At 39.4% G+C, this 23,871-nt stretch overlaps 2 protein-coding genes and 1 pseudogene across 3 annotated transcripts; 2 read left to right on the forward strand and 1 right to left on the reverse strand.

Moving 5' to 3' along the window:
• Nucleotides 1-1,962: 1,962 nt before the first annotated feature.
• LOC135635964 (basic leucine zipper 23-like) lies at nt 1,963-3,513 on the reverse strand (annotated as a pseudogene).
• A 4,586-nt stretch (nt 3,514-8,099) lies between these two features.
• LOC135635956 (pentatricopeptide repeat-containing protein At2g13600-like) lies at nt 8,100-11,347 on the forward strand. 2 transcript variants are annotated; one of them, XM_065147441.1, is made up of 3 exons: nt 8,100-10,671; nt 10,774-10,957; nt 11,096-11,347. In XM_065147441.1, the coding sequence occupies exon 1, from the start codon at nt 8,118-8,120 to the stop codon at nt 9,879-9,881; it is 1,764 nt and encodes a 587-aa protein (XP_065003513.1). In that variant the 5' UTR covers nt 8,100-8,117; the 3' UTR covers nt 9,882-10,671; nt 10,774-10,957; nt 11,096-11,347. The 2 variants fall into 2 exon arrangements, with proteins under 2 accessions (XP_065003513.1, XP_065003512.1); XM_065147440.1 differs by having other exon boundaries at nt 8,100-10,957.
• Nucleotides 11,348-18,649: 7,302 nt separating this feature from the next.
• On the forward strand, nt 18,650-23,840 carry LOC135636943 (annexin-like protein RJ4). Its single transcript, XM_065149176.1, has 6 exons — nt 18,650-18,835; nt 22,367-22,512; nt 22,601-22,816; nt 22,896-23,108; nt 23,192-23,281; nt 23,419-23,840. Exons 1-6 carry the CDS (start codon nt 18,760-18,762, stop codon nt 23,614-23,616), a joined length of 939 nt encoding a protein of 312 aa, XP_065005248.1. The 5' UTR covers nt 18,650-18,759; the 3' UTR covers nt 23,617-23,840.
• Nucleotides 23,841-23,871: the final 31 nt, after the last annotated feature.

A 23,871-nucleotide genomic window follows, 5' to 3' on the forward strand; every position in this document is an offset into this window, starting at 1 on the left:
AAAAGGAATGTGTGACTGATTATAACAAAAAAAAAAAAACCACTGTTGTTTGACCTAAAGAGATGTTGTGGGATGAATTAAAATCAACAACACCAAGAACAATTATTGGTCTTCAGTGATCTGATCATAAATAAATAAATATTATTGGAGCAATGAATCTTCCATTACTATCTGCTGCTGCTGCAACTCTATTTTATTAAGCAGCAGCTTTCTACTGTCACCATCGCATGTCCAAATCAATCTTGCATCACCAGAAGTTGACTCTATGTATTATTGGTTTATGAAACCTTACGTGTCCAATGCTTCACATTAATAAACAAGACTAGTTGAATTATGTTTCTCGTTTTAAATCCAGAAAAAAAGTGCTTCTGAGAAATCTATAATCAGATCCACGTCCATCGTGTACATATATAATTTAAGCTTCCACCAATCCAAACACTAAAATCTTGCATGTATGTCATGATGGGTGCTTCATGTTAGGTATAGTCAGTAAAACGTTAATGAAAACTCTAATTTTATATTAATACCTTTTAGAAGCATTTATGATATAAAAAAATATATTAGACATATTTTAGGCATTACATATTCTATACATTTATTTAACTTATATATATATATATATATATTATATAACCACTTCTAAATATAATTACTATTAATACATTTAAGTTAAATAAATGTATAGAATATGTAATACCTAACTAAATATAATTAGTATTCATATGTATGCATATGAAAGAAAGAAAGAAAGAAAGGAAGAAAAGAAATTAGTACTATGTTGATAAGGAAATCACCAGACACCCAGCGGCATTACACCTGGTGACGCGCACCATCCCGCGGCAGCTAGGTCAAACCGAAATGACCCCCCCCCCCCCCCCGACAGGAATGATAATGGCGACGCAACCCGATTGACGTCAATTACCCTGAAGGACGTCTCGCGCCTCGATCGACCCAACAACACTCGGTCAAACTGATCGGAACACCAACCAAAGCGCATTAACACCCAGGTTGCCCCCACACAGCACGCCAACGCTACTGACGGACGTTGCCAGAAGTACGACCTTGCTCCCTGCAAACGATCACACCGGATAGCGGTAGCCCTTCGCTATAAAAACCCCATACTTATCGAAGGGAAAAGGGGAAAAAAGGAGACTCCCCCAATTATCTACTAACTTAATCATCGGAGGGGTCGGGTCAAACATCCCGACCCGACCTGTGTGCAGGTACGAAGACGAGGTGCCATACGCTCGGAGCCCAAGGACGGAACCCCACCCTCACGAAGGAAGAAGGTGGCCCACCGCTGCGACCAAACCTGAACCCGACCGCATCGGCCCCGAGGCCACGGCACGAAAGTTGGTAACAACATATGTGATGTTAAAATTTTGTCCGTGCAATCATTATTATTGAGTCTGAGAGAATAGATTTGTTGAAAACCGAGAATTATTCTATTCTCCTGTAATGTAAAAAAAAGAATAAGAATCATTGTGTTCTCCATTACTGTACTTGTCTCTGGCAAGAAGAGTACAACAAAAAGAGCTATCACATGTAATGTTGTTTATCTAATCATTAAGATTCTTCCTTTGGTTCATGGAAACAATGCTGATCACAACAGTCACTTTGTCTTGGTGGTGGTGCAAACAACTCCGTATAGGATATGCAGATTTGCCCGACCAGAGTAATTAAATCTATTATTGACTGCCTAACTCATAACGTTATGATTTCTTTTTTTGTTTTTGTTTTTTGGCATAAGGAGATTATGAAACATCAACAACAGGTCAGCAAACCTCACAGTAAATTGGAGTCATTTTGAATTTGCTGCACACGCGAAAGCAGTAAATCCAACTCTCTCGCTAATCAAGCACTTGTGCAACACCATATTTGCTGTAGAGAAAGGGAGTCGCTACACGTATTTATGCCTTCACCTCTTTGGACACTCAGCAACACTTCATCACCACCACTCTATAGAGGAAGCCATCGATTCAACCACTCCATTACAGCAGCAAAAAACAAATGTGGATATTACTCTTCTTTATGTCTCTCTCTCTCTCTCTCTCTCTCTTCTAAGCAAGAAGATTACTTATTCTGTACATATAAGATTTCCACTGAATTGGCCTGATAGATGCTACTCCATCATCATATAATACAACATTTTTCTTACAAGCTGTTTGATTCATGTTTCGGATTCAGGAACATGGCTAGGACGGAGACAGAGATCAAACCTTTTGATTCATGTTTCAGACGCTCTCAGCTGTTTGTTGAATTGACACGGCTTCAACGATCTCCAAGTTCTGCTCGGTCATCCCCATTTGGATCGATCTGGCAGTCCACCACCACCGGCACACAGCTTCCTTCCCAGTCGATCACCTCCACGCACTGGCCATTGCTGTCGCAGCGTAAACCAGCAGGGCTGCACTTCTTGAGGAGGGGGAAGCCGCCGCCCACTTCCGCGTCGATCTTCCCTCTGAGATCCGCCAGCAGGTCTCGCAGCCTGACCACCTCCGCCTCCAGCGCCGCCTGCCCCTGCAGCCGTCGCAGGAGTTGCTGATTCAGGAGGCGCAGCTTCTTGACTTCCTCCTCCAAGAAGGCGGCGTGGGCCTTCTTCTTCTCTCGGTACTTGCGCACCGCCTCCCTGTTCCCCAGCGGCCTGCGGCGGGACTTGTTCGGCTCCTCTTCGCCCGGCCCCTCCTCCTCGCCCGTCGCGAACACCTGGGTGTGGGTGTGGTAGCATGTGTGGGTGTGCGCGGCGGCGGCCGGGCCCGGGGGATTGCATGTGTGTGTGTGGGTGCATGTGGTGGTCCTTCGCAAGAACTCGTCGAAGCTCTGGGTCATTTCGGGGCTCGGCAGGAGCAAGTGGCTCGAGAGGTCCACTTCCCCGTCATCCATGCTTGCTGCAACCAGACAATTCCCCGGCAACACTCCAATCCTATATATGAATCAGGGAAACTCCGCTGCTGCAATCGGATCCGACTGAGATGATTTACTCAGGCCCGTCTACATGAATCCAAGAAGAACAGGCGCAGAAATCGAGCGAACAAGAAAGATCGCACAGAACCCTAAATCAAGAAGACGACGATCCCCATTCCAGAAACACGAACGGAAAGACGGCACCTTTGATGTGAGATTGTAGTACCGACCCAAGGAGCCGAGGAAAAGCGACAAAATCCGACCGTGGCGCAGAAATCCAAAGGCCCGGTCGGGGCTTGGGGATCGGGAGCCGATATCAGGCGAAGGGAGACGACCTCCAAGCAGGCGCAGCTTTTCCACTCTATCCTTGAGTTCTTTTTTTTCTCCCGGGGAGGGGTGGGGGGGAGGAGAGGGAGAGAGAGGGGTGGCGCAGAGAATCTGGTAAAGAAAGGGCGAGAAACAAAGTGGTTTGAGGTTTCGATTTGATGGGAGTAGAAAACGAAAAGCAATCGACGCCACGATTCCCTTTCACTGCTTCCTTCCGTGGTGCCCTCTTTCTCATCCCCGAGTCGACTGATTGCAATAAAAATGCAAGCTTTTATATGATCTACGATCCAACGTGAATCCACGGCCTTCTATTTTGACTTGTTCCTCTAATCCAAATAACATTTCTTTGAGAAGAAAACAAAATCTAACTGGTGTTGTTTGTGTCGATGGGTTTAATTGACGACCATCGGAGGAAGGCAGGAAATTACGACTGAGCCCCACGCGAGTTCGGCAATGGAGAAAATAGTGGAGGGTGGGATGGTGATTGTGATGCTTCGCCGGAGTATGTTAATGGTTGCAGGGAGCTCGTGGCAAACACGAGCTAGCTAAAGGTTGAAGGCGCCCCAAAAAGGAAACAGTTTTGGTCTACTGGGAGGAGAAAAGGGAGACAGCAGGGAAGAGAGACCGAGACGGAGGTCGTCGGAGAAAACGATGCTCGGTAAACATGGTGGACTGGGAGGGTTGAAGACCTCCAACGAAGGGATTGGATTCACTGAAACGTTCGCCCGTCTCGATGATCCAACGGTGGGCGAGTTGCTCTGGCGATGATGTTTTATGGTTTCGCACGAGGTGGTAATATTGGTAACTCTTGTGGGTAGGTGTTGTTCCCACTAATACACCTGTCAAATATGACACCAAATTATTATAAAAATCTAATTAAATATTTAATATATTTGATATGTACTAGACTTGATATATTATTTGGAGTTGGTTTAATAAGTAGATACATGAAAGTTACGAAGACATTTCATTTAAAGGTTGTTAAAAGAATTTTATGATATATTAAATGGATAATCAACTATGACATATTCTATTTATTATCAAAAAGGTTGGAGCTCATTGGAAATAGTGACAGAGTACAACTATATATGTATTTTATTTCTGTGAAGTTACACTCATATAGTCTTTAAAAAAAAATCGTTACGATATCAATTTGTGAAGTAAAATATATAGCAACATTTTCTTGTGTTTGTCTTCCAATATGTCTAAGAAGATTAATCCAAGAACTTCATATACCGTAGGAGAAGTCAACCAAGATTTATATTAGTAACAAATTAATTATTGTCTTAGCCAAGAATTCGGTTTACTATGAAAGATCGAAGTATATTAATACAAGATTTCATTTTATAAGAGATAATATAAAAAATAAAAAAATTATTTTATGTCAAGACGAGTGAATAAGTGATCGATATACTAAAAAAATATATCAAATTTAAAATATTTCAACAACTTTAAAAAAAATTTAGCATGTTAGATGGAACAAGTTTAGGGGGGGGAGAGAATGTTGGAATCAAACTTGTCAAGACACCATGAATAAGTTCATTGTATCAAAAGATGAAACACATTAAAAGCTTATAGAAGAATAGAACAAGTTTAAAGGGAGGACACATTAAAAGCTTATAGAAGAATAGAACAAGTTTAAAAGGGGGGGGGGGGGGAGAATGTTGGAATCAAACTTGTCAAGGCACCATGAATAAGTTCATTGTATCAAAAGATGAAACACATTAAAAACTTATAGAAGAATAAATCAAATTAACTATTGGTTCTTAAAAGAGTCTATTTGAAAAGAGAGATTTATATTAAATGTAATGAATGTAGTGTATCTATGGGGATTATTTAAACCGGTTGGGCCGTGAAATATAGAGTTTCTGACCGAAACATAGAATATTTTGCCTTGACCTATTCTTTATTTGTGTGATAGTTCTTTCTCCTTTCATTATATATATATATATATATATATCAACCAACGTCATATTTCATATTTGTCTTTTATTGGTGTGGGAGAACATGGAATCTCTATAGACTCTTTGTGGATCTAAAACCCTCTAAAAATTATTGTGTCGAGGGTGCATCGCTTCTCTGATATTTAAGTTTGTATAGGAAATGATATGTTAGCCAAATGTCAAGTCTTCTTGAGCCGAACGTACAAAGAGCTTGTGATTTTTTTAGTGTGTTAAGCAACGCACCTTAAAGGGCCTTTTATAATATAGTTTTAGGACTGAAGATATGTATTAATATCGGGGTGATTATTCACTTCTCCCGATCCTAATGGAATCATGTTATGTCGAATCCAAGGAACGTGCAATAGCCTTTAAGAATCAAATCGTTGATGATACATCGTTTAGGTGCATTGACAACCATGATACTAAATCTTTAGAAGACATGAATCATCTCTATATATCTCTATATAGAACCTCCATCACAACTCTATATAAAGTCCCATCATCAGCAAGACACAACAACATCACCTCAAGAACAACAAGCCAGCATGGCCAACAAAGTAATTGTCATAGCATGTTTGTTGCTGGTGCTCTTGCCAATGGCCTTTGGTGAGTCTGTTTATTCTATCTGAGCATCGCATGCGTTTCTTTTCCTAGTGGGTTTTGAGACGTCATCGTTGCTTTCCTGCAGGTGTTGAATACGCCATGGCTTCTCAAGTCCAAGCAAACACATGCAACTTTGACAAGGATTGCAACTGTGGAAACTGTATCGCGAGGTGCATTTTCCATCGATGTGTCTGTGGAAAATGCTAGTAACTTGTAGTGTCAAGTTGACTTCATCCGAAAACAATAAATTCTACTGCTCCTCGTACTTGTTGTTTGTGTAATTGGCAATAGCCTTGCATACATGAAGGAGATGCATATTAAATTGACTGCTCTGTTTGCCTCATGAACATACGTTACCTATATGTATCCTAAAACTAAATCTCATAATTAATACTTTTTAAGCCAAAATATAGTTGTTGGATTGGGATATTAATTCGAGCTAACCAGGGTCTTTTTTTTTTTTTTTTGTCTATCTTTGATTGTTGTTGATGAATGCTGAATCTCCTTGACTAACGTTTGAGGGACCTATGTACAAAAGAGCTTGTGAGTTTTTTAGCGTGGTAAGGAACGTATCTGAGAGGGCCTTTTATAGTGTGGTTTCAGGATCGTTATCTCATGAATATACGCATTGATGTCAAGAATAATTATGTACTTCTCTTGGTCCCAATGGAATCATCTTGTGTTGAACCCAGGAAATATATAACATTGGAGGGATGGTGCTATGTCTAACATACTGCCATGTCTAACATACGACATTGAATGTTGGGGATATGATTTTATAAAAATGTCAGGAACATAGGGGGTAGTTATTGGTCATGAAGATACATCACTTATATATGTTCTAAAGTTAAATCTCATTATTAGTACTTGCTAAGTCAAAAGCAATTATTTGATTGTGGTGAGTCAACGAGATCATATTTTGTGTCTATCTTTGATTAGTGTTGGAGAATATAGAATCTCTATAGATTTTTAGCTAATGAGATGTCAACTAAATATCAAGTCTTCTTAAGTCAAATATACGAAAAGCTTGTGATTTTTTTTGACTTGATGAACATACTTGAGAGAGCCATTTATGATATGATTTAAAGACCATTATGCTCAAAGATACACGTTGATATGCACTTCTCCCAGGTACATCGAATCCAGGAAACGTGCAATAGCCGTGATGTGATTGGTAACATTTAACGGATGATGTCATCTCAATCATATAATATTAAAATGTCAAAACATGATATTGAAGTGTTAAACTATGTAATGAATAGTTGTTGACTGTGACAAATAGGTGTCGTGTCATCATGAAGTGCACTATATATATATATATATATATATATATATATATATATATATATATATATAAAGAGGGAGAATGCATCTCCTAGAATTGGAGGGGATCCCAAGTGGCACACAACGCATGCTATTTACCACGAGCTAAAAAGTAGCTTTAGCTTTACGAACTAAAGCAAACGTAGGTGTATTTGAGAATATATTTGAAATGTGTATATTTCAAATGTAAATTAGTATTTGTCAAAAATTTTTCAAATCATATCTAATATGTCATTGATATCATGAGTTGGCACAGTTGATTCATCCTTATGTCTCCTATGATGTCGGAGTGCTGACATAGCAAACCAACTTAAGAGGTCCATAAGGGAGGTGGTTCGTTGAGGTCGATTTAGCCTGGGAGCGATGAGGCTAGGTAAAAGGAATCGAGATTTGCTTGGTTGTGAGGTCTTTTTGATTCTCGGGTCATCTTCAGGTAGTGGTGTTGTCTCTTGGCTGACAATGGTTTTACACACCAAGTCTGCATCAGAGGGTTTCCCGACTCGACCCCTTCGATGCTTAAGTTAGCGAAAGATAAAAGGGGAGGAAGACAATACTTGGGGGTAGTTTTTGAAGGTACTCTTTGACTTTATCTAAAACTATAAGATTGCCAAAATGATTTAGCGAGAAATCAATCTGACTTTCTATAAAGATAAAATTTTATTTATTTATGTTAAAAATTATATATATTTATTTATATGATTATATTTTATTTATTATATATTTGGGTAAAAAAAAAAATTTTATAAGATTAAATAAATATATTTATTTAAAGAGAAAAATATATATACTTTTAAATGAATATTAAAAATATTAGAATGGTAAATTTGTCATTAAATTTAAAAGAATTTTGAAATATAATTTTACAAATAATACTCAATGCATATTTAAAATAAAATTTTCATCTGTCATTAATCAAATATTCAAGACATTTCATATGTTCTTCAACTATATATTAAAAATATAAATATGTTTGATGCGGAGCGTCTCCATTGCATCCATTCCTCCGCACCTCTTTGTATGAGCAATACGACGTTGCTGAAAGAAGCTCAAAGGTTTCATGCCGCCTTGCTTACATCTGGCTTCCGAAATCACGCCTACCGTTGCAACCTGCTGCTCCGCGCATACGCTCGATGCGGCGCCCTGTCCCACGCCCGTTCCCTCCTACTCCAAATGCCCCTCCCCACCCTCGTCTCCTTCAACACCCTCCTCTCTGGCTTCGTCCGCTCCGGCCGCATCGACGACGCCATCGACCTATTCGACGCCATGCCGGCCACCGATGCTCACTCTTACAACACCGTCATCTGCGGTCTCGTCCGCATCCACCGCGTCCGGGAAGCCTTCGCTCGTTTCCTCCGCATGGCCCGCAGTCATGTCAGGCCCGACGACTTCACCTGCTCGACGATCGTCGCTTGCTGCGATCTGTCTGGGGGGCGACAGCTCCATGCGCTGATGGTGAAGGTCGCGTCGCTGACTTCAGACCCTTTTGCTGGCACCAATCTGCTGAGGATGTACGGGGACGCGGGTGAGATGTGTGACGCAAGGAAGGTGTTTGATGAAATGGGTCACCGGGACCTGACGTCGTGGAATGTATTGATAGATTGTTATTTTAAATCTGGGATGGGCGAATTATGCATCAAGATATTCGTGGAGATGGTCAGGGATCGAATTCGACTGGATGAGTTCACTTTAGCAACTGTTATGAACGAACTTGCAAGCTGCTCGTCGGTGAGCAAAGGCATGCAGGTGCATTCATTGGTCGTGAGAGCCGGGTTTATTATGGATCGTTTCTGTTGCAATGCTTTGTTGAATTTGTACTCGAAGGGAGGATTTGTTAGTTCGGCCATGAAATTGTTCGATGATATGACTGATCCAGATGTGGTTTCTTGGACCATCATGATTTCAGGTCTAGAGGTGGGTGGCCATATCAGTGATGCTTTTGAGGTTTTCAATTCGATGCGGATGGCTGAAGTGGAGCCTAACTCTTTCACTTTTGGTACTTTGATTGGTTGCTGTGCAAATGTTAATGCATTTGATATTGGAAAGCAATTTCATGCCCTTGTTCTTAAGAATGGGTTGGAACTTGATGTTGTTGTAGGGAGCACAATTGCGAATATGTACTCAAAATGTGGTGAGATAACTGATGCTCTGAGACTCTTCCAGAGCTTGCCTGAGAGGGATATCGTTTCCTGGAATGGTGTTATTTGTGGGCTTGCTCAGAACGGAGAAGCTACCACAGCCCTACAATTATTTGATGAGATGGTTCAATTACGCCTGAACGGCATAATGCCAAATCATGTCACTTTTGTCGGTGTCTTGACTGCATGCTCCAGAGCAGGGCTCATCCGCAAGGGTTGCAGCATCTTCAATGACATGGTTGATGTGTACTCATGTGAGCCCCAAGCTGAGCATTATGCTTGTATGGTAGACTTATTTGCACGCTCAGGATTACTGGAAGAAGCAGAGGTTATTATTCAATCCTTGTCGACTGAGCCTAACATTATACTCTGGGGAGCACTACTTGGAGCATGCAAAAGCCGTGGAAATCTTGTCATGGCAAAGCGCATTGTAAAACGACTTTATGTGTCTGAACCAATGAACTCATCCAATTATGTGCTTCTCGCGAATCTGTATGCTGCTAACAAAGAGTGGGATGATGTGTTCAAGGTTAGAAATAAGATCTCTACAATTGGAGTTCAAAAAGTAGCTGGGAGTAGTTGGGTTGAAATCAGGGGAAAAGTTTATTCTTTTACATCAGGTGATGCACATAATGCAGAGACCTAATCTCTGGTGTGCTGCAGATACTGTCGTTGGTAATGTTGGAGGGTGACAAAGTGGCTTAATTAGCACTCAATGGACTGTGGGTGATGCAACTATTCCCTTGAGGTTGCTCCCACCATTAAATGCAGTTAACAGTAGGGCTCAATCCGCATTTGTTATGGTTGATGTTGTTGGCATTTGACAAGCTTATTTTCCTTGCTTCAAGTCACTAACATTTTCTGGTTAACAGGGCATCAGAACAAGTAATAGATAGATAAGTGTACTTCGTACTGATATGTTCAAGTCTGCTATAGGTATACCCTCAATGTAGCAATATGACTTTGCTTGGTGCACCAAACTTCAAAGAACATGGATGGTCAGCAGGAGTTGGGATTGTGGAAATGGATATCGACTGAGGATTGTCATGAAAGGCAACAAGTGCAATAAGGGTATTGGAAACACAGTTACGGATGAAGTGCTGATGACTACTAGAGCAGCTCAGGAAAAGGTTTGCTGACAAACAGATGCATAGAGTCAGAACTGCTCTGATGGCAGATTTATGTACTCTGAATGACTTATCGAGCAAAAAAAAAAAAAAAGGCATCTGCAAAGGTCGTATCGATATTCTAACTCTTCACTAGTAAATCAATTGAATAATCAAATAGCAGCTGGAGCTTAGACGAACCGATCTAGTTCGATTCATGTACAAAATTGGTTCAGGTCTAAAAATCTGAGTCAAAGAACATTTATTGTCTTTTTCTATGATTCATTTAGGGCATTTTGATCAAAACAAGAAATGGGGGGGTGCAATCTGGTATAAGTCCATCATTAGAGATTTTTTTTGATAAGTTGCCTTATTTATACCCTTTTCATCGTCATATCTCGTGCTTTCTGATTCTATGAATCAAATCTTTAGGTGCGTCTGATCACCAGGATATTGAATCTTCAGAAGATACGCATCATCCCATCTCTTTGTAGAACACCTCCATCGCTACTCTATAATCCTCGAGAGACAACATCACCTCAGGAACAAGCGAACATGGCCAACAAGGCTATCCTCACAGCATGTCTGTTGCTGGTGCTCTTGGTGATAGCCTTCGGTGAGTCTCCATGGATTGCATACATTTCTCTTCTCCATGGAGTTCTATCTGAACATTGCATACATTTCTCTTCTCCATGGATTGTTTCTGCCTAATGATTTAGTGGATTTTGACACGGTACTGTTGCTCTCCTTGCAGGTGTCCAATGCGCCATGGCTGCTCAAGTCCAAGAAGGCGCATGCATCGTTGCCAGCGACTGCAAATGTGATGAAAATTGCTACACCAATTGCCTTGGCGGTCATTGTTACTGTATCTGCTAGTATCTAATAGTATCAAGTTGTCTTCGTCTGCAACCAATAAACTCTGCTCCTCCTTGTACTTCTTCTTCTTATTGCACGTTTAATGTCCTACAGACTTTCCTAAACGAAGGAGATGGACCATTTAAACTGACTGCTTTTGTTGCATCATGTGATCTCGAGGCCTTCTCTCTCTCTCTCTCTCTCTCTCTCTCTCTTTCGTATTAATAGTTGAAACCAAGTACAATTAGGACTCACAAAAATGTTAAAATTAAACTTATAAAGGCATCGACAAGGTTATTGTATCCATCAAAGGCCTATAGAATAATAAATCAAATTAACTATTTATTTTTGGAAGAGTCTCTTGACATATTAAATGTAATAAATATAATGTATCTATAGTAATTATATAAACTCCATGTGCTAGATAATGAAACATAATTATTTTTTGAGTGAAATATATAATATTTTATCTTGTCCTACTCTTTTTTGTGTGACAGCTCTATCTCTTCTTCCTATGTTGTTTAACATTTGACATTAGAGCTCAATTTAAGCTATGACCTCTTTGTCAATCACTATCCAACTCAAAATCCTTAAATTGATAAAAGAATAAAATTTATGATATATGTCGAGGACGTGGTCGTAGACACGGTAGAATTTCTAAAAGATCTAAAATATAATATTATGTTTACAAAATGTATACTACTACTCCTTTTGAATGTTACTATAATCATAATAATCAAGATGATAAGGCAAACTTTATTAAAAAAAAAAAAGGAAGAATGAAAACTATGTTTTGCTAATGACTTAAAATAATTTCAAAGAAGATACAAGAGCTTCTTTTAATAATTTCTAAGCACATGTGTGGCATTAAAGAACTATTTTTTGAAATAGATATAAGTTATTTTAGTAATATTACATTTGATGATATGTCGAATTGACTAATTAGTTAACTCAATCTCTGGCCATGAGCTACTTATCATTATGAACATCTTCTTAGGTTATAATTAGATTAGTACGACATCAGACGATAAAGAGCATTCTTAATTAATTACTGATTGGGGATTGTACTACTATAAAGTCATATCCTTTGGACTCAAGAAAGTCAAAGTAACGTACCAAAGGATAATTAATAAGATATGTGAGTCTTAAATGAGGAGCTTACGAGTGATTCACAAGAGTCCCACCAATATTACATCTTGCTTCCAAGAGACTTCACTCTCTGTTCAATAGCTAGATCCCAAGGATCCAATGCCCCAAATCACCCATCCAGATGCCGGAGAGTCCTTAGTCGAGATCCCATTAGATTTGGTTAGACCTTACCAAACAGTCAAGAATGGCTTGGCTCAGACCAAAGAGAAGAAGATCAAGCTCATTAACTTCCTATGCCATGGATGACAAGCAATGTGCCTGGGATTGACCAAGCCATAGCACAATAGAAGCTCAACATCAGCTCCGATTCCTAGCATGTTCGATAGAAGCCTAGAAGATTTACGTTGGATCGACAAGCCATTATTAAGGAAGAAGCCAATAAGTTGTATGCTCATTTCATCCACAAGATCCATTATCCAAAGTAGCTTGCCAATATAGCCTTTGTGAGAAAAAAGTAAAGGAAAATGACATATATATATTGACTAAACAAAACAAGTTAAAAGATAGCTTTTTAGTGCCTCGAATTGATCAACTAGTCAGACTCGACCTCTAGTCATGAGCTGCTCACCTTCATCAATATCTTCTTAGGTTATAATTATATTAAGATGGTACGCGAGGACAAAGAGCATATTTCATTCATTACTGATTGAGGGTTGTACTACTATAAAGTCATGTCCTTCGAACTCAAGAATATCAGAGTGACATACCCATGAATAATCAATAAGACCTTAAATAGGAAGAAACATAGAGGTGTATATCAATAATATGTTGCTGAGCATCTTATACCCACTTAACTAACATGGGAGAGGCCTTTACACTCTCAAGAATTTTCAGATGCAATTGAACCCCTCGAAATATGTCTTTGATGATGGCTCGAGCAAATTCCTTGGATTTATAGTCCATCAAATTGGGATTGATACCACCCCCGATAAGGTATAGGCCATTCTCAATATGAAGCCACCGACCTCTATAAAGGAGGTGCAATTATAACTTTTGATATATTTTTTCATTAGTTTTCACATATATTTATTAAACTTAAACTCAATACGTACTCTCGTGATAGCCTAAAAAACTCTAACCGCTTCTCTATCGCATATATCATGTATTAAATTCTTATAAAAATGAATGATGTGACTCTAGAAATATTTCATTTACTATTACAAGGATTTCTAGATTAATTATCAATTATGATACTTAAATAATTATAATGTACACTTATTTTCTCAATAAAAAAAGAAATCATTCTCACGTCTCTCTCCCCTCAATTGCTATTACTATAAATAATATAGAAAAAAAATTAGTAATTACCATCGTCAAAACACTAGGGTACTTTCTAGACATCGAAGAGCCCTTGGTCGAAATCCCATTAGATTCGATCAGACCTCACCAAACATTCAAGATTGAATATCTTGAAATGTACCTTTGACGTTGGCTGAGGCAAATTCCTCAAATTTATGGTCCATCGAATCAAGATTGACACCAACCTAGATAAGGTGCAAGTCGTCCTCAATATGAAGTCGACCTCTAAAAATGAGGTGCAATGATAACTTTCGATATATTTTTTCATCAGTTTTTATACAAAATCATTAAACTCGAACTCACTAGGTGTTCTCGTGATAGTCTAGAAAACTCTAGCCGCTTCCTATCGCGTGTCATAAAGATAGTATTTTCTTATGACCTAAAATAAAATATTTTAATCATTCCTCTAATTGGTGTACGGACCCACCAATCCAACTAAATCGTAAAAGGCTCGAACTTTGTTTATAAAATATTAACGAAGAATTAATACGCATTGATTTGGATTTGGATTTGCATGTCGTGGATATGGATGTTAACGGACAATCTTTAGTTATACATCATCTACCCGCATTGACCACCGAGATACCACTACCTTCTCACTCCTAAGACTCAAAATCATTGGTGATACTGCCTTGTTGGTCTAAGAATTAATTCTCTAGTGATGCATTATCTACATGTATTGACCAATAAGATACTACAATCTTCTCATCCTAAGAATCGGATCTTATGTATGCACCATCTCCATGCATTGTCCGTCATGATACTGTCTTCTCGTTCTAAAACTTCAAATCTTTGTGATACATCATCTTCTAATTCTAAAACTTAAAAATCTTCTATCGTACTTCATCTACCTTATATTTATATTTTTACCTTTTCCATGATCATGCCATTGGGGACTATGTCATTGGAAACTCGTACATTTTGATTCTATGAATCAAATCTTTAGGTGCGTCTGATCACCTAGGATACTAAATCTTTCAGAAGATATGCATCATCTCTATGTAGAACCGCCTTCACTATTCGATAAAGCCGCATAATCCTCGAGAGACAACATCACCTCAAGAACAAGCGAACATGGCCAACAAAGCTATTCTGACAGCATGTCTGTTGCTGGTGCTCTTGGCGATAGCCTTCAGTGAGTCTCTTTGTTCTTCTATCTAAGCATTGCATAAATTTCCATTCTCCATTGATTGTTTCTGCCTAATGATTTAGTGGATTTTGACATGGCACTGTTTCTTCCCTGCAGGTGTTGAATACGCCACGGCTGCCCAAGTCCAAGGACTATGCAGCATCAACGGGGATTGCAAATCTTTCTGTGGGAAATGCATCCCCAAGTGCATTTCCGGTCAATGTTCCTGTATGTGCTAGTACCTAATCATATCGATTGTTCTTCCCCTGCATCCAATAAACTCGTCCATTACTCCTCCTCCTCCTTTTCTTGCACATGTATTGTCCTACAGACTTGCATAAATGAAGGAGATGGACCATTAAGTTGACTTCTTTCGTTTCTTCGTGTGGATATATCACTTAAATGTGTTCGAAAACTATATCTCATCAACTCTCAAGCGCTTTATCCATTGTTTCTTTTGCGTATTGGTAGTTGAAACCAAGTATTAAGTATATATGGAGGAGAAGTATGTAAATATTTGAACTTACGTTTACAATGCGTGATCCAAAGTGAAGACAACATGCATATCACTTCACCATTGTGTGCTTAGTTATATGCCTCTTGTCCACGCAAAGCATCCGTTTATTTCATGTGTGTGTATACAGATATATATTATACTTTTACTCTTCTTCTTCCTTTTCCTTTACATGGTCATGCCATTGGGACCCTGTAACCCGAAACAAAACACCAGAGTCCTTTCTAGGGTTAGTCAGTCGGTAGCAAGATGAGCCAGCTCACTTACTTCCACATTTAGTTCTACGCTCCAGAGGGCGGCCGCAGCACTTGCTGACGAGGACGACCTTCTTCATGCCGATGAACCTGTCCATCGGTTTCGTGGTGTGCTTGCAGACGCACGGGATATCCCCAACCGGATGGCTCTGCAGCACCGGAGAGCCTCCGACCCGAACGAACTGGTAGCACCGGTCCGCCAGCCCCTTAAAGCCCCCTCCGCAGACCTTGGGAAAACGGAAGGCGTTGCAGAGCAGGGGACCATCGACGACGACGAAGGCCAAGAACACGGTCCAAATGATTTAAGGATATGTATAAAATGGAACCCATCAACTCGAGAGAGGCTCTTGATATACTAACTAAGTCATACAACTGACACTATTATCATCTCCCTTTCACTAACTTAAGCATCGAAGGAGTCAATACTCAACAAACCCCGGATGTCAATGGTGAACAATGTATTCCAAAGAGGTTTTTATTAAATTAGACAAAATAAGTTACAAAAGCGGATGCCATCTCGAATGGGAGGTCATAAACTGGGAGCTAATAAAAATGAAAAGGAGGGTCACTAGGACCCAATTGCATCAAGCCGGAGGAGGCAGAGCCGAAGGAGATGTTGGGTAATTATCGAATGAAACATCTACAAGAGCATGCACTTTAGCATCCTAAGGAAGCTCTACACAAGGGTCCTTATTGACCTCGAGTTCATGGTACCTCACCTTGAAGCGACTAGTGGCGATCTAGCATATACAGCTTGGCTGGGGCACCAGAGGCCACATTGGAACCCCTCGGATTCCTTGTAGGAGGCCATAGCCCTCCTCTCCCGCTCAATGGCTTGGTTCTTCTCCTCCTCCCAAGCCTCTTTTTCTTCCTCAATTGCTAGATGGGCAACCATCAACTCATCAGAGTTGGCCGACAATCGCTCCCTCAATTGCTTACCCTCCTTGATGACCTCACCAAATTGCCGGTAAGTGTCTCTCAACTCACGACATAGGACTTCAACCCGCTCCTCGCCCTTTGCCACACTTTCAGTAATCTCATCTTCAGTGGTAGCCACCATGTCCCGGGCCTCCTCCGCCCGTGCCTTGGCTTCTTTGACACGATGGATGGTTAGGCCCAGATCCAAGTGTAGTTCAGAGGTCTCAACCTTCGCCCTCATGCGTGCCCCCGTAAGGTGTTGCTTCGCCTTCTCGGCTTGGAGGCAGGCTCAAGTGAGCTGCAAGGATAGCTTTGTAACTTGGGCCTCCACTGCCCTCCTCTCTTCATTAGGCTACTTTGCTTGGGCCTATAGGTCAACTAGCATCTCTGGCAGGCAACGATATACCAGGTCCACCAGGATGAGGCTAAGCGACCCCCAATAGTAGGACACGGTCGACCCAACCTCCTCCTATAGTCGCTAGTTCTTGGTCATCCCCTCCCAACGTGGCTTCACGGGGGCACCTAGAGATGGAGCCATGTAGCAGGGCTCAGTAACATCAGATGAGCAAGAGGCGAAGAAGCTTTATTTCACCGAGGCATCAACACATGGAGGTGGGGGGACGATCAGTAGACCCTTGGTAGTGCTCTTCTTTTTATTTGCACCATTGTTCAAAGAAGACTCTTGCTTGCTATTAGCATCATCCTTCTTCTCTTTATTATTATCATTATTCTTTTTCTTATTTATAAAAAGGGCATCTCTATCTCCCTCTAAAGCTCCCGCTATTTGACGAGCTAAGGATTCCTAAGAAATAAGAAGATTTTCCAACTCTACTAAGGATGTTTATTGAACCTATCCTTGAATAGATGTAACATAAGGAATATATTCTTTTCGAAGACCATCAATAATATAACGTTTCATTCATACATAAAAAATAATGTTATTTGGATCTATGAGTTATATTTTTGAACATAAATTTTTAATCTTCAAAAAATACTAAGCAGTTGAGATATCACCTTAGATAGTATTTGCCGAATCATTCTCCAAATACTAAAGTCGAGCCATATTCTTTTGGTTGAGCAATATATCAAGAGTGATCCAAATCTCTGAAGTTAATTTGCAATGAATAATATGTACAAAGAGATTATGAGAAATAGATCTTTTTAATACAAATTTAACTTTTACATTTAAAATCCTTTCTCTTTATGGTGTCTCCGTTGTTGTATTGTTACTAATCTCATAGATCTTCCCTTATTGGATAAGACTCCAAACAAGTCTTCCAGATCTTATAGTTAGACTAATTAAGAAGTTCAATACGAAATCCACCAACTCAACTATAATATTCTATAATTGAAAACGTTTATCTTCTTCACCAAGTAAATCTTAAAAATATAAATTATCACTCTTATGGCTCTGATATCATGATATCATGTGAAGAAAGAAAGGATCACATGCAAGTGTAACACTTTCTCAAATAGTAATAATAAGGTATTATTAGTCCAAGATCAAACTAAATAAAAAAAAAATTATTGAACTTCTAAAAAAAACACTTATAAATCTTAAACCTATTTTAGACTTTGACTTGAATACCTAAGGTTAAAATTTTTTATTGATGTCACATATGTAAAATATAAGATTTTCTAATCTCTACAACTGTTATTTGAAATATTCTAAAATATAGTTTAGACTAAGAATTCTTTATTTTTAAAATTTTATCTAATTTTCTTTAAAATTATAAAATATTAATTTATGATCTTTAAAAATATACTCTAATTTCTTTTTAACACATCCAGAAATCATCATTATTATTAACAAACATTGCACCTGGCCACACCTTTTTCTTCTCTATATTATCTTGAGTAGACTCTGGAAAATACATCTTAGTAGTCCGCGCTGTCAACTCCGTACCTATCTCCTACATTTCTTTTCTCGGAATCATCCTCATCTCGCAACCTCTCTCTCTCTCTCTCTCTCTCTCTCTCTCTCTCTGGAGTGCCTTCGTCAACATGTCATTTGAATGGAGTTGGCAGACCTGCCCAGCGCAGAGAAAGGAAATGGATGAGTCATGTGGGACACTGTGTCTTGACGACGATACCAAAGCAAGCATGGTGCGTTGTCACTACTTCGCACAGCGCGTGTCAGCACAGCAGAGGTCAATAGTAACGCCTCTCACACCTTCTCGAAAACATAATGACCAACGTTACCCCTCTTTGACACCCACACCCGGAAAGCATAAGAACAGGGAACCCGAGTCCTGGGAGATACAGATAGGGAGAGAGGAAGCAAGAAAGGGAAAGAGATCATGGCGACTCTTACGATCCCCCATCCAGTTCCTTCTGCGGCTGAAGACGCCGAGCACATCCGGAAGGCCGTCCAAGGTATCCTCTTCCCCTGTTAAACATGCATCTTGGATTTTATTAGGTAGACGTTTTAGGTATTATTGTCATGCCCTTTTCTCACATAAGTTACAGTAGAGAGGATTGATATCTGGGCCTATGTCTTCCAGTTTAATGTTTGTGTTGGATGCCTGTGTTTTGTTTTCCCATTGGAAAAGATGCATTTTTCCAGTTGCATTTTGGATTTTTATTTTGGAGATGTTTGATGTGTTATTGTCATGCCTTTTTGTCGCATGAGTTGCAATAGAGAGTGCTGATATCTCGGCCCATGTCCTCCAATTTAATGTTTATTTCGGATGCCTGTGTTTTGTTTTCCCATGGAAAAGATGCATTTTTCCACTTGCATTTTGTTTGATGTGCTATTGATTGTCATGTCTTTGTTTTCACATGAGCTGCAATAGAGAGGATTGATATCTCGGCCCATGTCTTCCAATTTAATGTTTATGTCGGATGCCTATGTTTTGTTTTCCCATTGAAAAGATGTATTTTTCCACTTGCATTTTGTTTGATGTGCTATTGATTGTCATGCCTTTGTTTTCACATGAGATGCAATAGAGAGGATTGATATCTCGGCCCATGTCTTCCAGTTTAATGTTTATGTCGGATGCCTATGTTTTGTTTTCCCATGGAAAAGATGTATTTTTTCACTTGCATTTTGTTTGATGTGCTATTGATTGTCATGCCTTTGTTTTCACACGAGATGCAATAGAGAGGATTGATATCTCGGCCCATGTCCTCCAATTTAATGTTTATGTCGGATGCCTATGTTTTGTTTTCCCATGAAAAGATGCATTTTTCCACTTGCATTTTGTTTGATGTGCTATTGATTGTCTTGCCTTTTTGTCGCATGAGTTGCAATAGAGAGTGTTGATATCTCGGCCCATGTCCTCCAATTTAATGTTTATTTCGGATGCCTGTGTTTTGTTTTCCCATGGAAAAGATGTATTTTTTCACTTGCATTTTGTTTGATGTGCTATTGATTGTCATGCCTTTGTTTTCACACGAGATGCAATAGAGAGGATTGATATCTCGGCCCATGTCCTCCAATTTAATGTTTATGTCGGATGCCTATGTTTTGTTTTCCCATGAAAAGATGCATTTTTCCACTTGCATTTTGTTTGATGTGCTATTGATTGTCATGCCTTTGTTTTCACATGAGCTGCAATAGAGAGGATTGATATCTCGGCCCATGCCCTCCAATTTAATGTTTATGTCGGATGCCTATGTTTTGTTTTCCCATGAAAAGATGCATTTTTCCACTTGCATTTTGTTTGATGTGCTATTGATTGTCTTGCCTTTTTGTCGCATGAGTTGCAATAGAGAGTGTTGATATCTCGGCCCATGTCCTCCAATTTAATGTTTATTTCGGATGCCTGTGTTTTGTTTTCCCATGGAAAAGATGCATTTTTCCACTTGCATTTTGTTTGATGTGCTATTGATTGTCATGTCTTTGTTTTCACATGAGCTGCAATAGAGAGGATTGATATCTCGGCCCATGTCTTCCAATTTAATGTTTATGTCGGATGCCTATGTTTTGTTTTCCCATTGAAAAGATGTATTTTTCCACTTGCATTTTGTTTGATGTGCTATTGATTGTCATGCCTTTGTTTTCACATGAGATGCAATAGAGAGGATTGATATCTCGGCCCATGTCTTCCAGTTTAATGTTTATGTCGGATGCCTATGTTTTGTTTTCCCATGGAAAAGATGTATTTTTTCACTTGCATTTTGTTTGATGTGCTATTGATTGTCATGCCTTTGTTTTCACACGAGATGCAATAGAGAGGATTGATATCTCGGCCCATGTCCTCCAATTTAATGTTTATGTCGGATGCCTATGTTTTGTTTTCCCATGAAAAGATGCATTTTTCCACTTGCATTTTGTTTGATGTGCTATTGATTGTCATGCCTTTGTTTTCACATGAGCTGCAATAGAGAGGATTGATATCTCGGCCCATGTCCTCCAATTTAATGTTTATGTCGGATGCCTATGTTTTGTTTTCCCATGAAAAGATGCATTTTTCCACTTGCATTTTGTTTGATGTGCTATTGATTGTCTTGCCTTTTTGTCGCATGAGTTGCAATAGAGAGTGTTGATATCTCGGCCCATGTCCTCCAATTTAATGTTTATTTCGGATGCCTGTGTTTTGTTTTCCCATGGAAAAGATGCATTTTTCTACTTGCATTTTGTTTGATGTGCTATTGATTGTCATGTCTTTGTTTTCACATGAGTTGCAACAGAGAGGATTGATATATCGGCCCATGTCTTCCAATTTAATGTTTATGTCAGATGCCTATGTTTTGTTTTCCCATTGAAAAGATGTATTTTTCCACTTGCATTTTGTTTGATGTGCTATTGATTGTCATGCCTTTGTTTTCACATGAGTTGCAATAGAGAGGATTGATATCTCGGCCCATGTCCTCCAATTTAATGTTTATGTTGGATGCCTATGTTTTGTTTTCCCATGAAAAGATGCATTTTTCCACTTGCATTTTGTTTGATGTGCTATTGATTGTCTTGCCTTTTTTTTTTTCACATGAGTTGCAATTGAGAGGATTGATATCTCGGCCCATGTCCTCCAATTTAATGTTTATGTTGGATGCCTATGTTTTGTTTTCCCATGAAAAGATGCATTTTTCCACTTGCATTTTGTTTGATGTGCTATTGATTGTCTTGCCTTTTTTTTTTCACATGAGTTGCAATAGAGAGGATTGATATCTCGGCCCATGTCCTCCAATTTAATGTTTATGTTGGATGCCTATGTTTTTTTTCCCATGGAAATGATGCATTTTCCCACTTGCATTTTGTTTGATGTGCTATTGATTGTCATACCTTTGTTTTCACATGAAATGCAATAGAGAGGATTGATATCTCGGCCCATGTCCTCCAATTTAATGTTTAAGTTGGATGCCTATGTTTTTTCCCCATGGAAATGATGCATTTTTCCACTTGCATTTTGTTTGTTGTGTTATTGATTGTCTTGCCTTAATTTTTCACATGAGTTGCAATAGAGAGGATTTTTGTTGGATGCCTATGGTTTGCTTTCCCATGGAAAAGATGCATTTTTCCACCAGTAGTTTGGACAAGATGTTTGGTGTGTTATTGTCATTCATTTTTTTTATTCACATGAGTTGCAGTAGAGAAGATTGATTGATATATTGGCCCCATGCCCTCCAATTTAATGTTGACTATGTTTTGTTTTCCTCTAGGATGGATGCATCCCTTCCACTTACACTTGCATTTTGGATTTTATTATGAAGATGCTTGATTTGATATTGTCATGTCTTTCACAAGAATCGCAATCGATGATTAATATCTTTGCCCATGTCCTCCAATTTAATGTTTGTGTTGGATTCTTTTACATTATATTTTTATATATTTATATATTTATATATATAATTTGGACTTTATTATGAGGTTTGATGTGTTAGTGTCATGCCTTTATTGAAATAAAAACCTATTGTTGAGAAATAGTGAAGTAAAAGCCTAACTATGAGACCTGTATGTGTTAGGATGGGGAACTGATGAGAAGGCATTGATTTTGGTATTGGCACATAGAGATGCGGCTCAAAGAAAGCACATACAATTGGCTTATGAAGAAATGTACAATGAGAATCTGATCAAACGACTCGAATCTGAACTCACCGGACACTTTGAGGTACTAATCATCGTGTCGTTTTCCTTTTCTTATTTACTTAGATGTCGTCATACATGGTTTCACCTTATTGGCATGCTTGGTTCTTCAGAGGGCTGTCTACCGCTGGATATTTGACCCAATCGACCGTGAGGCTGTGATGGCTTACGTGGCTTTGAAGAAGACTTTCAACTACCAAGTGATCATAGAAATTGCTTGTGTGAACTCTTCAAAAGAGCTTTTAGCTGTGAAGGAGGCTTACCATGCTCGATACAAACACTCGTTGGAGGAAGATGTTGCTGCTCACACTGTTGGAGATTTCCGCAAGGCACGTCGTCCTCTGGAAAATTTTTGCATATTTTCACTTGTGGTATGAACATGTCTTTATGTTTCATTTATTTTTGCAGCTTTTGGTTGCACTAGTGAGCACATACCGATACGGGGGAGATGAGATCGATATAAGCTTAGCTAAATCGGAGGCCAGGATTCTTCAAGATGTCATAAATCAGAAGAAATTAAACCATGAAGAGACCATCAGAATCTTGGGTACTAGAAGCAAGGCACAACTCAATGCTACTTTTAATTGCTACCGAGAGGATTACGGCACGCCCATCGAAGAGGTACAAAGCTGACTACTCAAACTCAAACACCAAATTGGAACTTATATCTGTAGTGAAATTAAGGTCTTTGTTACTCTGGTCAGTCTTTGGCCGGTGAAGCTCCAAATGAATTCGCATCGGCACTACGGATGGCAATCGGATGCATCGTCAATCCGCAGCCGTACTTTGTGGAGGTGAACCAACCATAAGAGCTACCAAACAAACCAAAATTATTGTGTGCACTTACTTCTTCTATACTTATGTGCACTTACTTCTTCTATACTTATGTGCACTTACTTCTTCTATGCTTATTTTTCTTTCCGAGCTGTAGGTACTACACGATGCTCTCAGCAAACCGGACACCGACGAAGACACACTCACTCGCGTGATTGTTATGCATGCCGAGAAGGACTTGAGGGGGATCAAGGAGATGTATCAGAGCAGAAACAATGTTCCTCTTGAGCAGGCAGTGCGCCAAAAGACTTCAGGCGACTACAAGACCTTTCTCCTTGCTTTGATTGGAAACTGATCATGCTTCCTTGGTGCGCTATGCTGCTGCTCTTTGGAGTGAACGTTGCTGTGAGACAATGGCTTTGTTTTGTGGGTCGAGTTTGAGGTGTTTCCAGCTGTGAGACGATGCCTGCGTGTGTGTGTGTGTGTGTGTGTGTCGGTGCAATTACCAGCTTATGATGTTGTGTTAAGGATGTGGAATGAGTTAATTTGACATGTCCAATATATTTATAAGCTTAAAAATGGAACAGCCCAAACGAAGAACATATGTCAT

The sequence above is a fragment of the Musa acuminata genome, chromosome BXJ3-4 (assembly GCF_036884655.1).
Source record: "Musa acuminata AAA Group cultivar baxijiao chromosome BXJ3-4, Cavendish_Baxijiao_AAA, whole genome shotgun sequence".
Taxonomy (NCBI): Eukaryota; Viridiplantae; Streptophyta; class Magnoliopsida; order Zingiberales; family Musaceae; genus Musa; species Musa acuminata.

Coding starts and splice junctions, on each gene's coding strand:
- LOC135635956 (XM_065147440.1), top strand. CDS start 8,118: ATGAGCAATACGACGTTGCTGAAAGAAGCTCAAAGGTTTCATGCCGCC.
- LOC135636943 (XM_065149176.1), top strand. CDS start 18,760: ATGGCGACTCTTACGATCCCCCATCCAGTTCCTTCTGCGGCTGAAGAC. Junction 23,109..23,191: donor ACGGCACGCCCATCGAAGAG/GTACAAAGCTGA, acceptor TACTCTGGTCAG/TCTTTGGCCGGTGAAGCTCC. Junction 23,282..23,418: donor CGCAGCCGTACTTTGTGGAG/GTGAACCAACCA, acceptor TCCGAGCTGTAG/GTACTACACGATGCTCTCAG.